General features: G+C 43.8%; 1 protein-coding gene across 1 annotated transcript in view; it reads right to left on the reverse strand.

Moving 5' to 3' along the window:
* The window catches only part of NUCB1 (nucleobindin 1), a 30,369-nt gene that overhangs the window by 7,667 nt on the left and 7,288 nt on the right, over window positions 1–15,414 (reverse strand). Inside the window, exons 2-8 of the mRNA XM_088455832.1 lie at window positions 10,217–10,331; window positions 7,786–7,893; window positions 6,743–6,875; window positions 5,554–5,657; window positions 3,224–3,409; window positions 2,290–2,380; window positions 1,249–1,307 (exon numbers count right to left, since the gene is read on the reverse strand). Of these exons, the coding sequence (XP_088311958.1) occupies window positions 1,249–1,307; window positions 2,290–2,380; window positions 3,224–3,409; window positions 5,554–5,657; window positions 6,743–6,875; window positions 7,786–7,893; window positions 10,217–10,327 (792 nt within the window). The 5' untranslated portion in view covers window positions 10,328–10,331. The remainder of the gene's footprint in view (window positions 1–1,248; window positions 1,308–2,289; window positions 2,381–3,223; window positions 3,410–5,553; window positions 5,658–6,742; window positions 6,876–7,785; window positions 7,894–10,216; window positions 10,332–15,414) is intronic.

Below are 15,414 nucleotides of genomic sequence, written 5' to 3' on the forward strand. Positions count from 1 at the left end.
ACATTAGCTAAGTGCACGTCACTATTGTAGTACCATAATTGGATCTGAACCGACTCCTTACTATGATCAATGACAGGTCATCACATTTCGCATTGGATTGCATAGATAAAATACTTTCCCCAAAGAATCACCAGGATTATTCACAATACCGACAAAATCCCAAAAGGTTTACAGGTTAACTATTCCTTTTTACATGCTCACCTTACACAAATGAAAAAAAAAACAACAAACAAACATTTTTTTTAGTTGAATACCCTTTAAAATGAGAAAATAGTAATAGTCAAATTAGTATTGGTCTTCTATTGACTGGGAATTACTTTGTGTGAAAGCCCCTTGTGCCTCTACAGGAGCTCTGTACAGCAGCCAGCTCACGTGGCGACAGCTCTCATTCAGTTACCCCAGCTCCAGCTGCACAGTCCAGTGACAACATGGGGAGCTGATCACTGACACACCAATGGGGAGCTGATCACTGACACACCCAATGGGGAGCTGACCACTGACACTAATCACTGACACGCCAATGGGGAGCTGATCACTGACACGCCAATGGGGAGCTGATCACTGACACGCCAATGGGGAGCTGATCACTGACACGCCAATGGGGAGCTGATCACTGACACGCCAATGGGGAGCTGATCACTGACACGCCAATGGGGAGCTGATCACTGACACGCCAATGGGGAGCTGATCACTGACACGCCAATGGGGAGCTGATCACTGACACGCCAATGGGGAGATGTAGTAAGATTTCTAGAGAAAGTACCAACTAATCAGCTCCTGTCATGTTACAGGCTGTGTTAGAAAAATGACAGTCAGCAGCTGATTGGAGTGAGATAAACTACGAACCAATGTATCACTTTCCAGAGCTTAGTACATCTGCCCCCAATTATTTTACAGGTACTACACAAATAAGACAACATTTGAGACTTTCTTCCAACAATAGGAATACACACATCCAGCTGACTGCAAAAGGTGATCTATAGAAAATAACGGCCTGTGCCCTGTTTAAAACAAATCATTGTCTGATAGTCATTAAAAGGATAGTGGTTAAAGATAATAATTGGACTGTGTGTATTCCTATAATACTGGTTTGGGCCCATGTTCCAAGCAGCAGTGCTGGGCAGGTCAATACTATTAGTGACCTTTTAGATACACAGAACCCTATCGCTGTGCGCCAGAACCCCTCTCTATTACACAGCATATTCCATGCACACAGCAGTTCCCTCTAGAACACACAATTACAGTTACCTCCTTTGTAAATAGAGCCTCCAGCTCTTGCTCATCCAGGATGCCGTCTCCGTTGGTGTCTGAAAAATTAAGGCATAGAACAGAGTATCACCTACTGCACCAGGCCCTGGTTACTATTGTACAACCAATCACACCCAGGCCCTGGTTACTATTGTACAACCAATCATACCCGGGCCCTGGTTACTGATGTATAACCAATCACACCTGGGCCCTGGTTACTGATGTATGACCAATCACACCCGGGCCCTGGTTACTGATGTATGACCAATCACACCTGGGCCCTGGTTACTGATGTATAACCAATCACACCTGGGCCCTGGTTACTGATGTATAACCAATCACACCCGGGCCCTGGTTACTGATGTATGACCAATCACACCCGGGCCCTGGTTACTGATGTATGACCAATCACACCCGGACCCTGGTTACTGAAGTATGACCAATCACACCTGGGCCCTGGTTACTGAAGTATGACCAATCACACCTGGGCTCTGGTTACTGATGTATGACCAATCACACCCGGGCCCTGGTTACTGATGTATGACCAATCACACCCGGACCCTGGTTACTGAAGTATGACCAATCACACCCGGGCCCTGGTTACTGATGTATGACCAATCACACCTGGACCCTGGTTACTGAAGTATGACCAATCACACCCGGGCCCTGGTTACTGATGTATGACCAATCACACCCGGGCCCTGGTTACTGATGTATGACCAATCACACCCGGACCCTGGTTACTGAAGTATGACCAATCACAACCGGACCCTGGTTACTGAAGTATGACCAATCACACCCGGCCCTGGTTACTGATATATGAAAAAGAAAAAAAACACACACACATGCACACTCCATAAACCACAGAAAGGAGAGTAAAGGGGGCTTATGCAAGAGGCAGACTTTGGCGAGATCTTGGCGAGTCTGACGAACATTTAAACCGGCAATCATTTAAAAGGCAACACCAACCTGGTAACACCTCCACCGCCCCCTACAGGTGTATTTATGCATAGAGTACTTATGTTACAAGATTGTATTTACCGTGTAAGTTAAAGAATGTTTTAGGATTGAAGTCGTTAGGGTCCAGGCCATCAGTCTCCTCCCAGACCTCCTTCAGTTGGTCTTTGCTTCCCTAGTGATGCAAATAAAGACATTATTATATACCGGGCATGAGGGACAAGTGAGGAGAATCAGGTACAAAGGGACTTTTCCTAGTGAATCTAGCTGAGGACATGGGATATATGGTTCAACTAGGGAGGGCTGAAAGCTGACAACACTGGTCCGCAACATTGTCTTGGGGCTGATTATCAACCATGGGTGCAAGCCTAAACTTTAATGCAGTTAATGTCTTTGTAATTAAATATTTTCCAGCTGTATATTAGGTGATAAAAAGGTAATTATTTCAAAATAATACATATATGTCATTCCATGTGCCTCAAGCATATGACGCGTTTTGTGATTCACAGCCTACTTCATCAGGATATGCTTTAAATGTTGGGTTCAGGCATATGGAGACCTTTGGTAAGTTTCCTGAGCTCAGTAAGAGAATTAAGGAGCACTGGGGAGAACAGCTGTCTGCATCCATTAGTGCTGCCCTCACTCCTGTAACACTAAAGGATGCAGACAGCTGTTCTCCAGTGTATTCCTGAGCTATAAAAGGACCACAGGATGTCTCCATATACCTGATCCAACAACTAAAGCACATTCTAAGGTAGGGGGCTGTGACACGCGAAACGCGTCATACGCTTGAGGAAATGGAATGCCATATATGAATTTTGAAATAATAAATTAACTTTTTATCGCTTAATAAACAGCTGGAAAATAAGACAGATAATCACAATTTCCTGTTTATTCAAGTATTCTCCTTTTGCGGGAATACTGGATTCCCCTGGTCTCTTGGAGGTCGCAAACAGCACTGGATTTCCCTTATCGAGGAGCGGCGCGGGTCCTACAATCCAACATTTACTCCACTTACCGGCACATTGACTTTAGGGTGCTCCTTGTGCTTTTTCTTCATCTCTTCGTAGTGGACCTCCTCCATTCTCCGCTTGTCCTCATCCAGGGATTTAAGATATTCGCGCCTCTCGTGCTCCTTCATCATCTCATAGCGCTTGAACTCTTCGTGGCGAGCGGCGTCGTAATTCTCAAGATCCTTGGTGGCCTGTGCAAAATTGGAGGATTTCCTTTCAAAAAGTCTGTTCTATCGTCTGCACTGCATGTGGACAATGTACCATGTTCTGTAATGGGCACCGGGCGCCATGCACAGCTGAGCAAAGCTTTGAGAGCGCTATAAAACCGAGCACAAACAATACAACCACCTGATGCGCCATCACTGTCTTTCCACAGAATACTCTCTTTCTCCATTTGTGTTCTAAAGTCTTACACAACCTCTGCACTTCTTCCCATCCATAGTACTTTGTCATGATAACATTTGTTACAGGGGGGAGAGGATTGGAGAGAGGGGGGTGGGGAACAGGCAGGATATCTGTAAGCTGCTCAGGGCTGTATAATGTGCATAAATACTCACTGAGGGGCATTTATTATTCAAGCATTTGCGTAAAATGCACCTATTCATCTGCCAGGAACTTTTCAAGGTACCCTTTCCCAAACCCTGGAATAGCCCCTAGATAACTCATATGTGCCTATCTCTGCGACTCTGCAAATCCACCCGAAGGTAAGCTGGATAGAAAGAGGGGGGACAGCACTTCAAAAAGTTAGGGAAACATTTGTAAAAATATAAAAAAAGAAACCTGGATTCCTGCAAAAAGGTCTTTATCCAACGACAAAACTAAAAGACAAATAATAATAAAAAAAAAATAGCAGCACTTTCACATTTATTTTTTTGCACTTTATTATGGTTACCGTACCTATATATCCAAAATGTACTGGTAAGTTAATTGGCTTTGGATGCACCAAAGTCTGTGTGTTGTTGTTGTGTGGCAGGGAAATTAGACGCTAAGGGCTCTATTTATTAACATTAATTTTACTAAAATAAAGTGAAAAAGGGTGTTTTCACACCCTTTTCACATTATTTTAGTATCACCTAAAATTACTAAAAGGCAATTGGAGTACCATTAGTAAAATTCTACTCCAACCCCTAAGTATCACTTATTTTTATTAATCAGATCGCATTTCCCATAATTGTAATGGGAAATGTGATCTGACCAAAGTTACAAAAAATAAATTGTGAAAAAATACCAGGGAAAGCCCTGTGATAATAATGCCACCCGGAGGTGGTGTTATCCAGGGTCTCCCCCGGTTACCGGACTCCTGCTCTGCTCTAAAAGGCAGAGCAGAGCCCGGAGAAGGCCACAGTGATCAGCTGTGTGGTCTAAACAGAACGCAAGCTGATCACTGCAAAAGAAAATAAATAAATAAATAAAACTTACCAGGGTCCAGAGATCGGAGCTCCGGTGATGTCCTCCCTCCGGTCAGCTGGTCTCCCATCCTGCACTGTGACCTGGTCATCAGCTGACCGGGTCCCAGCGCGGGATGGGATGTCAGCTGACCGGAGCACCGATGACCGGAGGTAAGTGTAATTAAGGGGGGGGGGTCGCGGGGGCTAGGGTTGCGATTGCGGGGGGCGGAGCTTAGCGGCAGCTGGCAAACGTGCGGCGGGCACATGTCAAGATTTTTTTTGAGAATATACCGTGATAAGTGTGCGGAGGGGATTCACAGGGACAGAACTTTATCGCAAGCTCTGTCCCTGCAAGGGATTTTAGTAGCTCCCTGTGATATTGGATGAATTCGCTATGCGAATTCAGTCATTAATATCACATTACAATCTGCATTCAAAATTTATTTTATTTATTAACAGTTTCTTATATAGCGCAGCATATTCCGTTGCGCTTTACAATTGTAAACATTAATAGAACAAAACTGGGTAATAACAGACAGATATATAGGTAAGCGGGCCCTGCTCGCAGGCTTACAATCTATAGAATATGCGGATTGTAGTAAATAGAGCCCTAAGGGAGGGAATTCTCCCCTCAGCTCCATCGTGGTAGAGAATTATTACAAATACCCTGTGCAATATGTTAGTGCTTTATAATGTTTATTAGGAACAATAGAAATAACACCACACCAGGATCCACTTCCTGCACAGAGCATGTTAGTAAATATGCATTGCTGTAATGCTTTATTTGCTGCGTATAAGCAGACAGTGTGTGAGATCTATTACACATGATGACTGATGACTAGAGAACAAATACAGCTCAAATCCTCTGTGTGCAGGAACCATATTGGTTTCAGTCTGGCACCAAGAGGATGCAGTGACTGATGCGGAAACAAACATATCTTACTTACAGTCTGAATGAGCAGCTCCAGATCCCGAGCCTCAAACGTATGCTGGTTCTGAGGGTCCAAGTGCTCAAACTGTTTCAGCAACGCGACATGGTCAATCTGTACATCTAAGCAACAGAAAGCAGATAGGGTGTTAAAGAGGGGAATATCCGACCAGCTGCTTACATTGTAAGGTCTCGCGAGCAGGGCCCCCCGCCCTATTGGTTCTCACTCCGCATTTTCCGGTCTCCTGATTGTCCACACTTTGATCCCATCTGATCCCACGCCGCTTTCCCCGGCTTTTCCAGAGATTCGTTCTGCACTTGTCCAGAACAAATCTTCTCTGACTCTCTGAACCCCCGGAAGTGATGTGGAGGTCTGTGACTGCCGACATCGCTTCCAGAATCACGCCCCAGAATGCTGTGCTAACGGCACTCCGGGGCGCCTGTACCGTGGATCACAGGGCGAGGAAGTTCCCCTCTAAGCACTATTTGGCTGATCTCAGCAAGTGCAGAAAACAGCCTCAGCAGGGGGGGATTGATGATCGGTCCCCCCCTGACACGCTTTGCTGCGCTCTGCATATGAGGGAGAGGGGTTTATCTAGCATCAGGGGGGAGGAATATTTATTTATTTATTTATATTACACTGGAGGAGGAAGGGGAGGGGGAAACAAAAATAAAAAAAAACATACTTGTCACAGGGTAGGAGGGGGGGCAAAGAAAAATTGTGTTTTTACAGGGGGTGGAGTTGGTTTAGAAAACTTGTACATTTTTTTTTTTTTTTTTTACTACTAATGGAGTGTGGGGGGTATTATTATTAGGATTTATGATTCCTGGGGGGGGTCTATTGCCTATAGGGGGTGGAAAGTTACTTTATAGTGGAGGCCTATGGACACAGGGGGGTGTTAAACATCCTGTAGTTATATATTTTTTAAATAAAATATTTAAATATATTATTACAAATATTTTCTACACTTAAATAAAAAATAATTATTTCTGAGCGGTTTACGGGGGAAAAAAAAAAATTGTTAGTTAAGTGGTTAAGTAACGAAACTCATTTCATTTTGTTGTATAGTTTTTCTCAATTTGGCATTTGCCCTGTTACATTTCTATTCATTTTGTATTGTTATTTATCCTATTGTAATTCTTGTGCGGCTCTGCAGACACTTTGCGGTGCACTATAAATAAGCCATAATATTAATACCATCACTTACTCTCTTCCATGGTAGCGTCCATCTTGGCCTTGATTAGCATCCGAAGCCTGGACACCTCTTGTCGCTTCAGCTCGTCCAGCTTGGTCCTCACATGGTGGCTGACAAAGTCCAGCTCTTTGCTGAGCTTACCGCTCTGCGGAGAGGGACAGACATCGCTGGTAACTCACCAGTGTCCTACACACGGCACCTTACGCTTATTGGGAGAACGTGAGAAATGTGAAACCAGAGCAATGAAATAGACTAAACCGTAGGGACACAGGGAAACCTAGCGCACGTTCTAAAGCAGTCATCAGGCGCCATGGAAGAGGAAACATTTTTAAATGGTCTAGGAAACTTGACAAATACAGATTTCAGGGATGGTCCTTAGGGGATTCAAGTCCAAAATGTTTTCCAAGTATAATAAATACCCTACGTAAAAGGATGTCTAGTACTTTGCTGCTGACGCTCTATCGTCAGGATTGGACGCATGCAGTCCTCATCTACAGCCGGTCCACACCGCTGCGCCATTTACCAACGTCAGAGCCAATCAGCACAACACGATGTAGCGAGGTCTATAGTCTTTATGGATGAAAGGTCAGCCAATGTAACATTAAAAAGTCTTTGTGACATTGAGATGCATACATATATATATATATATATATATATATATATGCGCATGTACGTATGTAAAAGGTCCCACGTAAACATGGCCATGGTGATATTGTGTATTTGGATATATGCTTTAAGACAGTTAATACACAGTAAGATGTGATATAGATAGCTATCTATCTATCTATCTATCTATCTATCTATCTATCTATCTATCTATCAGGCATTTGCAGGGCTATATACTTTAAACTAGAAGAAAACCAGCAGAGAAGCAGGGATATTGTGTAGGATATAACACACAGGAAACAGTCGCCATCTCCTTATCTGTCCTATGTACTTTGCTCTTCCACCTGGTCAAAACCAACACACTGTAAAGCAAACATGACTATGCCAAGATAAGCGCTCGGCGCGCACAAGGCAGGCTAATCACATGGCTCAGCCACACAATAACTTACCTTGATGTCATCTGCATCAGCGGCCTGAAGCTTCTCTCGGAAATGTCCGTCTGTCTCCAGCACATCAATTACCTCCCGCAGGTAGCGTTCATAGTACAGGCCGGTGTCCTGTTATAAGGATAGCACGGGTAAAAGGATATCCAGTTAGAAGGTTACAGACCATTGAGCCCGATACGGTTCTCAGAGACCAAAAACCTGACAACTTGATTTTCCTCATCCGAGACTGTAAATGTCATTAGCCAATGGCAGCAATCTGTGTGCAGTGTCATCAGCCAAAGCCACCACTTGTGCTCCAACACCTTAGTCCTGAGCGATCAGATTGGTGTAACCTGGCCAACCAGAATTGTGCTCACAATGGATGCAGATCCGCTCTGGCGACTTGTGCTGCCTGTGTGTGGGCAGCACTAAAAGTACCAGCACTGCTATCCTAGATGTCCAGAAAAGTACAAAACTATCTAGGGTGTTTTTAGGGTGTTCTGTTGTCTTTTTTTATGAAGGTCAAATCCAAGACTGTAAATAATGTTTAAGTGGAACGGTGACCTGTACACAGCGGACGCAACCATTTTGTGTGCCGAATCAGTATGCGGCTACCATTTTACCCGGAACCACGGACATGACTGAGGTACTAACACAGTCTAATCAGGTAGCACCTCCCATTATATACACTGGTGGCCAAAATTGTGGACATGTTTTGAAATTTGAATGTTTATCAACTTCGAATGCTTATAAAAACTGTTTCACTTCACGCAGTGCAATGATTCATATATCAAATGAAAGGAAATTTAATGCTGAATTCAACACAATAAACAGAGGTCAAATATTTGCATTACAAGGGAAGTTATACAGTGAAAACAACACTGTGTACTTATGATGTTACTGTCTTATCAGTATTTCGTTGGGTATCCTTTATTTTTCAAGACCGCAGCACAGCGACGTGATCCAAGATTGTGGTGTTAAGTGAAAATGGTCTTTCGTATGCTGCAATTGCGAGAGAAGTTGGTGGGAATGTGACAACATCAGGAGTACGAAAGTTTTGTTTACGCTATCAGGAAACACAGTCTATACAAAACAAGGAAGGAAAAGGCCGGAAAAAGTGATAGGAGAATAAAACGAATTTGGGTCAGGGACAAATGGATGTCATCTGCGGCCATTAGCAGTGACCTGAGTGCAACTAGTGTTTTAGTCAGTGCAAGAACGGAACGGAGAAGACTAACGGAGGTTGGCCTAAAAGGTAGGATTCCCCGAAAAAAGCCATTGCTGAATAAAAAGCAGCAGCAGAAACGAATACAGTGGGCAAAAGAACACATTGCATGGACAGAAGGTCAGTGGAAACAAGTGATATGGAGTGACGAAACTAAGATATCGATATGTGGTAGTGATGGGAGAAAATGTGTGAGACGTCGCATCGGGGAAGAGGTACATCCAGATTTTATTCAAGCAACAACAAAGAATCCTACAAGTGTTATGATCTGGGCATGTATGACAGCAGATGCTGTAGGCCGCCTTTATGTCATAGATGGCACACTGAACAGCAGAAAGTACATTGACACCATCCTACAACCAAAACTTCTACCTTCTATCAGGGATCTATTTCCAGATAATGCCCCATTTTTTTTACCTGCAGGATTCAGCTCCCTGCCACACTGCACGGACATGCAAAAAGGGGTTCACAGAGAATGACATACAGGTGCTGGGATGGACAGGAAGCAGCCCGGACCTGAACCCCATAGAACATTTGTGGTTCCGTTTGAAAAAACTGGTAGTGTTGATTTCACTGTATAACTTCCCTTGTAATGCAAATATTTATTGTGTTGAATTCAGCATTAAATTTCCTTTCATTTGATATATGAATCATTGCACTGCGTGAGCATTCGAAGTTGAAAAACATTCAAATTTCAAAAAGTGTCCACAATTTTGGTACTTCCTGCATCGTAGGCCCATGTTATATCTGTGCGGTACCGGTTCCTAATGAATGGGCTGTCTTATTATCATGTATATCAGTTCAGCCCATAAAATGGCTACCTCCAACGTGTGCTCAGGTAAAATAACTTTTTAATAAGTTTTCCTAACTTTTACATGGGACCGAATAAATTAATTCACAGAACAATTTGGTTATCTGTCTGTGTGATCTCTAATTAGTGTAGGAAATTGCCAGCGTGAACGGCACCTGTCTGAATAATTATCAAGCAAATACATTTTGAAGTGCTATTAACAGAGACAGATGGGGACAAGAGAGCCCGTCACCAGAGTCGCCAATACGCAGGTCACCTGATCGACGGCCACGCATCACCGACCCACCAGCTGGCACCTGCGTGGGGTCCAGACGAGAGAAACTAATCTATATATCCCAGGTACATACCACATATCATACACATATACCACAAACTTACCAATTGGATAACATAACAGCCCCAGAAAAAAAAGCACTTACTGCAGGTTCTTCTGGTTTCTCTGGTTCTTCTTTGTTCGGAGTACCCCGTTCTATCGGCACTGCCAAGTTAAGCCCCAGCAAGGGAAACAGCAGAAAAAAATGGATCTTCATTGTGCTGCAAAGCAAAAATAAAACGTTGCATGGGACAAATGTCTTCTATATATTAATATAGCTGCATACACACACAACAATTTTTTGAACGATTATCGTTAAACGATATCGTTTAACGATAATCGTTTGAAAAAATCGTTTACTCTGAGTCAAACGATGAACGATTATCGTTCATGCGCGTTCACGTTTGTAATTTAGTTAGACTGACCAACTCAACGATTTTCATTAAGAAAATATGTGAAAATCGTTTGTAGTTCAAAAAAATCGTTCATTACACTTTAAAAAATCTGACAGAAAATCTGACAGAAAATCGTTGTGTGTGTGTATGCATCTTATAAGGTAACTGAGTATCATAACGGTGTGACCACGGTCCTATGAACAAGGGGCCCGATTCAGAGCCGGTCGCTATTTGCGCTCGCTCGTCCAGAAAATAGGGGTGGCTATTCAAATGAACCGTTCGCTGTTTGCGGTCTGTTCACGCCTCTAGGTCTGAACGAGCGAACAAAACTTGCGGTCGTTTTTTGGGAAACTACGCCCCCTGGCCGCTCGCATCCTACGTCATGTCCGCTATTTATTAGATTAATCGAGTACATCGACCAGGGTATGAACTGCTCGCTATTCTTGTGGTTGGTTTTTGCTACCACAATTTTGCGAGCAGTTCTGGCTATTAAATAACCCAGTGACGTGGTCAATGACGCTGCTGCTTTAATTATGCACTCCCATAAAACGCCCGTTTTGACCTTTAAGCACGCCTGTGTTCTGATCTCCACTCCCCGTTTTCAAGCACCTTCCCCTGTTACCACCCACATACGCCTCATTCTGTCACTCAAATTATCAGGCATTCACTATTTTGCGAGCACATGAATTTCGACCGCAATTACTGGTTCGCGCATGCGTATAACGATCCGTACGCATGCGCAGTTGGCCAAACATCGCTCGGAGCGAACGAGCTGCCGCTTACGAGTGGCTCTGAATCAGGCCCAAGATTAGGACACAACGATTTTTTGAACGATTATTGTTGAACGATATCGTTTGAAAAAATTGTTCACTTTCTGAGTCAAACGATGAACGATCATCGTTCATGCGTGTTCACGTTTGTAGTTCAGTCAGACTTGTCAACTGAACAATTTTCATTAAGGGAATATGCAAAATTCGTTTGTAGTTCAAAAAAATCGTTCATTACACTTTAAAAAATCTGACAGAAAATCGTTCATAAAATCGTTGGTAACAAAATCGGTGTGTGTGTGCAGTTTAACTGATTTAGGACCAGAAGAGTAATACAAGTTCTACAAAAATCTATACACAACACATAACTATAATAGTTGTTAAAATAACGAGGAAATTTAATCAAGCAATTAATTGCTTACATACAATCAGCTCATTACCGGGTGATGTACACAGGTGGTTTTTAAACCCTGTAGACTATTGCCTTTGATGGCACAATGGTTCAATTTACTTGCATGGCCTGAACTTCAAGGGGGTAACTGCGCCCTTTCACTACAGTGGCACGAGGAAAGGGAAGGGGCATAAAATAGATCAAAAATCTCTTTCTTTTTGTAGAACCGTGATTAATCTCAGGTGAATAACGGCACAAAGTACCATAAAGCAGCACAGTGTTTTCCAAAGCATTAATCTCATGAGACTGAATTGGAGACTGAAAATTGCTCTCGTAACCCTATAGTGAATGCAGCAGGATTACATGGGAGAACATATATTGTATTCATGGACACCGATGCAATTCAGGTTTTACAGACTGCTGCACAAATCACAGGATATATTTTGAATAAGTCTGAAAACAGATGTACGTTGTTATGAGAGGGCACTATATCATTGTATTTGTGACATTAGGATAAAACAAATTTTTAAGCAAATCACAAAAACCACACATCAGTGACTGTATAATGCCCGAGGTGGGTACTGTAACATGCCTGGCCAGCTACTGCCCAGCCATGTGACCCCCCCAGCCCATGTATACAGAGTGCCAGCTGTGCTCACCAACGCCTGCTGCTAATAGCTACTGTACGGGAGCAATATACAGCTGTGAAATTGACATGAAGGGTGGAAGATGGGGAAGATATTGATGGGCTCCGCTTACAGAGTGACTAATGTTGGAAAAAGGGAAACATTTATTTGAAAAGCGTAAAAGTCACCAACACAACGCGGAGGCAGCTACTTCAAGGGCTGAGACGCTAATCAAAAGTATGAGGCACTGTGTAACTAGGGAAGTGAAAGACAGAATAATGTTTAGCGAATAGAATGGCTTCTTCCACTGTGTGCTGGCAAATGTTCATTTACCAATTCATTTCTAATTCTATAGACTCAGTGAGGGGAAGAGGAGGGCTGGAGGTGGGGGTGTATATGCCTCGTAGAAGTGTATCTTTCATCCAAATGTGCATTATTTTTTCCTTCTTTAACGGATATAGCATCAATCAGGGATCACACCAAACACCTATACAGACATCCCCGACTCCTGGTAAAGCTCTGTTACTCCTGCAGGTCAGCCTCATGCCCACAACAGACAAATCTAAGCCAGTCACAGGCAACTAGCGGGGTCTTCGCCTGTAGACCGGCTTTGACTTATCCTCAGCAGTACGTCATAAAGTATAGATAATGGCCTGATTCAGCTTGGATCGCAGTTGCTAAAACGCACGCAATCGGCGGATTGTTGCGTTCTGCGCAAGCATACGCATCTCAGCGCTCGTGCGTGATCCAGCCACTGCAATCGAGACTGCGATCACAGAGGCTATGCCGACCCATCGCAGAGTAATAGACAGGAAGTGCCGTTTGTGGGTGGTGATGAGGGGGGGGGGTGTCGGAGAAACGCAGGCAGGTCAGTGCGTTCGCACGCCGTTTCAGGGGTGCGTATAATTTAGCCACTCTGCAACAGCCTACGCAGACTGAGGTCCCATAGCAATTTCAGAGTAAAGTCAGGGCTTGTGCAAGTGTGCGTATGGGTCCCATGTTACCGATTATTTTGATATATTGCTAAAGTATACGGATGTGAGTAAGGGGAAGTGGGCGTCCTTATGTTGGGCTCACAATGTGAATGCAAACACTTACATATCACCACTGATATTAGTAACTGCGTTGCGTGCGTATACGCAGAATAGTGATCCTTGCTGAATCAGGCCCTGAGCCTGAACATGACAGGAGCACCCGGCTTCCACATTACGGGTCCTCCTCCGCACATGACAGGCAGATCACACAGCACATCTGATCAGAGGAAGGGATGGTAGAGATTGTTAGCAAGAGCAACCATTGATGGCGGAGATCCGATTGTTCTGTGCCATGGCAGAGTATAAAGGTACCCATAGCCGATCTTGGCTGTCAGGACTAAAAACTATAGTAACGCCCTGCAGAGGTAAAGAGTAGGCAGAGAATCGGCTGGTAGGGGCAGAGCTGCGACGCTGCAAAGGACATGAAAAGAGGCCCTGCAGAAAAGAGAGAGGCATACGATGTCACTGCTGTAATCTCCTTTCCTGAGGCAGTCTCGTGGCACTCAGTGGTTCGTCTGTGCACAGACGCTGACATTACCCACAGTGCCTCACATTAAGACATGCAAATGCCATGTCAGATGACAAGGAATCCATGGCTCTGTGCAGGAAAGGACATCACCTGCAGATCCAGAGCAATGACTGAGGCTGGCATCTGACCATACACAGGGCTGGGGACCTGGAGGCACAGGTGCTGATTCTGAATTGGGAGCAAATCAAAGAAATCAAGTAACTTTGTATCTGGTACAAACCATGTTGCAAATACATTTATTATATTTGCATGCAGGGTAAATACCGGCTGCTATTGCATGTAGCCCACAAATGCTGGACAGCCTCTTTTTTTTTTTTTTTTTTTTTACACTGCAATTTAGAGCAGAGTTTGGACAGGTCCCTCCTATATCTAAATCGCTCTGTACATGTTACATCTGCCCCATCTGCAGCGCAGCAAGGTTTTACCCACGTGTAAAGTCAATTGCTCTTTTTATCTCTGCTCCCAGGTGCGTATTAAGAAAGGAGAGGGCCCGTGTGCAGTCTCCGTCCGGGTACCCCCCCTCTCTATCCGGCAGAGCACTAAGCACAGTAGTAGACTATGGGCTCTAGTCTGTGCCAGAGTTTACTGCGCAGGTCACCAGGAAAAAGGCGCGGCAGCCATTTTCCCTGTGATTTCCCTACTGCGCATGCGCAAAACGCTGGGAACATGGCCCTAACTGCCATTTTCCAGGCGACTTGTACAACGATGCTACCAACGACGCGGGAGAGGTAAGTATTGAATAAATGGGTGCAGGATTTGTGGTGTGGGCCATGTGCACTGCACACCCTACACCCATTATAAACGCCCCCCTGTATACTCCCAACATAAAATCAGCCCACAGTGTGCAAACTGATTCATTGGACCGCACACTTATGTATTAAGGCCATGACTTGGCTGCCTGGTGCTGCATCATTAAAGAGGCAAACACGTACTCATAGTGTCATTAAACTAACACAAATTGCAGCCTAGGTACATACAAAATGTATTACAATACTGCACTGCCTGAATGCAGTTTTGAACGCATTTAAGCCAATTATCAATTAAATTGGATTACCGATATACAGCTGTACTCCTCATTGGATAGAAACACCCCTTACATATGTTAAGAGGAGTCATTTTACTCCACAGAAAACAAGGTAACGTGACCAACATTAATGTAAACATGTTTAAAAGGAAAAAAATAGAAAACAAAGCAAAATACAAGTGGACAAGGGAAAGTTAAGCTGCATACACACACAACGATTTTGTTACCAACGATTTTCTGAACGATTATCTGTCAGAATTTTTAACGTGTAATGAACGATTTTTTTGAACTACAAACGATTTTGCGTATTCCCTAAATGAAAATCGTTCAGTTGGTCAGTCTGACTGAACTACAAACTACAAACGTGAACGCACATGAACGATAATAGATCGTTTTAGCTCAGAAAGTGAACGATTTTTTTCAACCACTGAACGATAAACGATATCGATAATCATTCAAAAAATCGGTGTGTGTGTATGCACCTTTAGCAATAACAAGGTGTGAAGGGTCAGATTGACAGCCAAGCACAGTGGTAGGC

The sequence above is a fragment of the Taudactylus pleione genome, unplaced genomic scaffold (genome assembly GCF_031769625.1).
Source record: "Taudactylus pleione unplaced genomic scaffold, aTauple2 ptg000672l, whole genome shotgun sequence".
Classification (NCBI taxonomy): domain Eukaryota; kingdom Metazoa; phylum Chordata; class Amphibia; order Anura; family Myobatrachidae; genus Taudactylus; species Taudactylus pleione.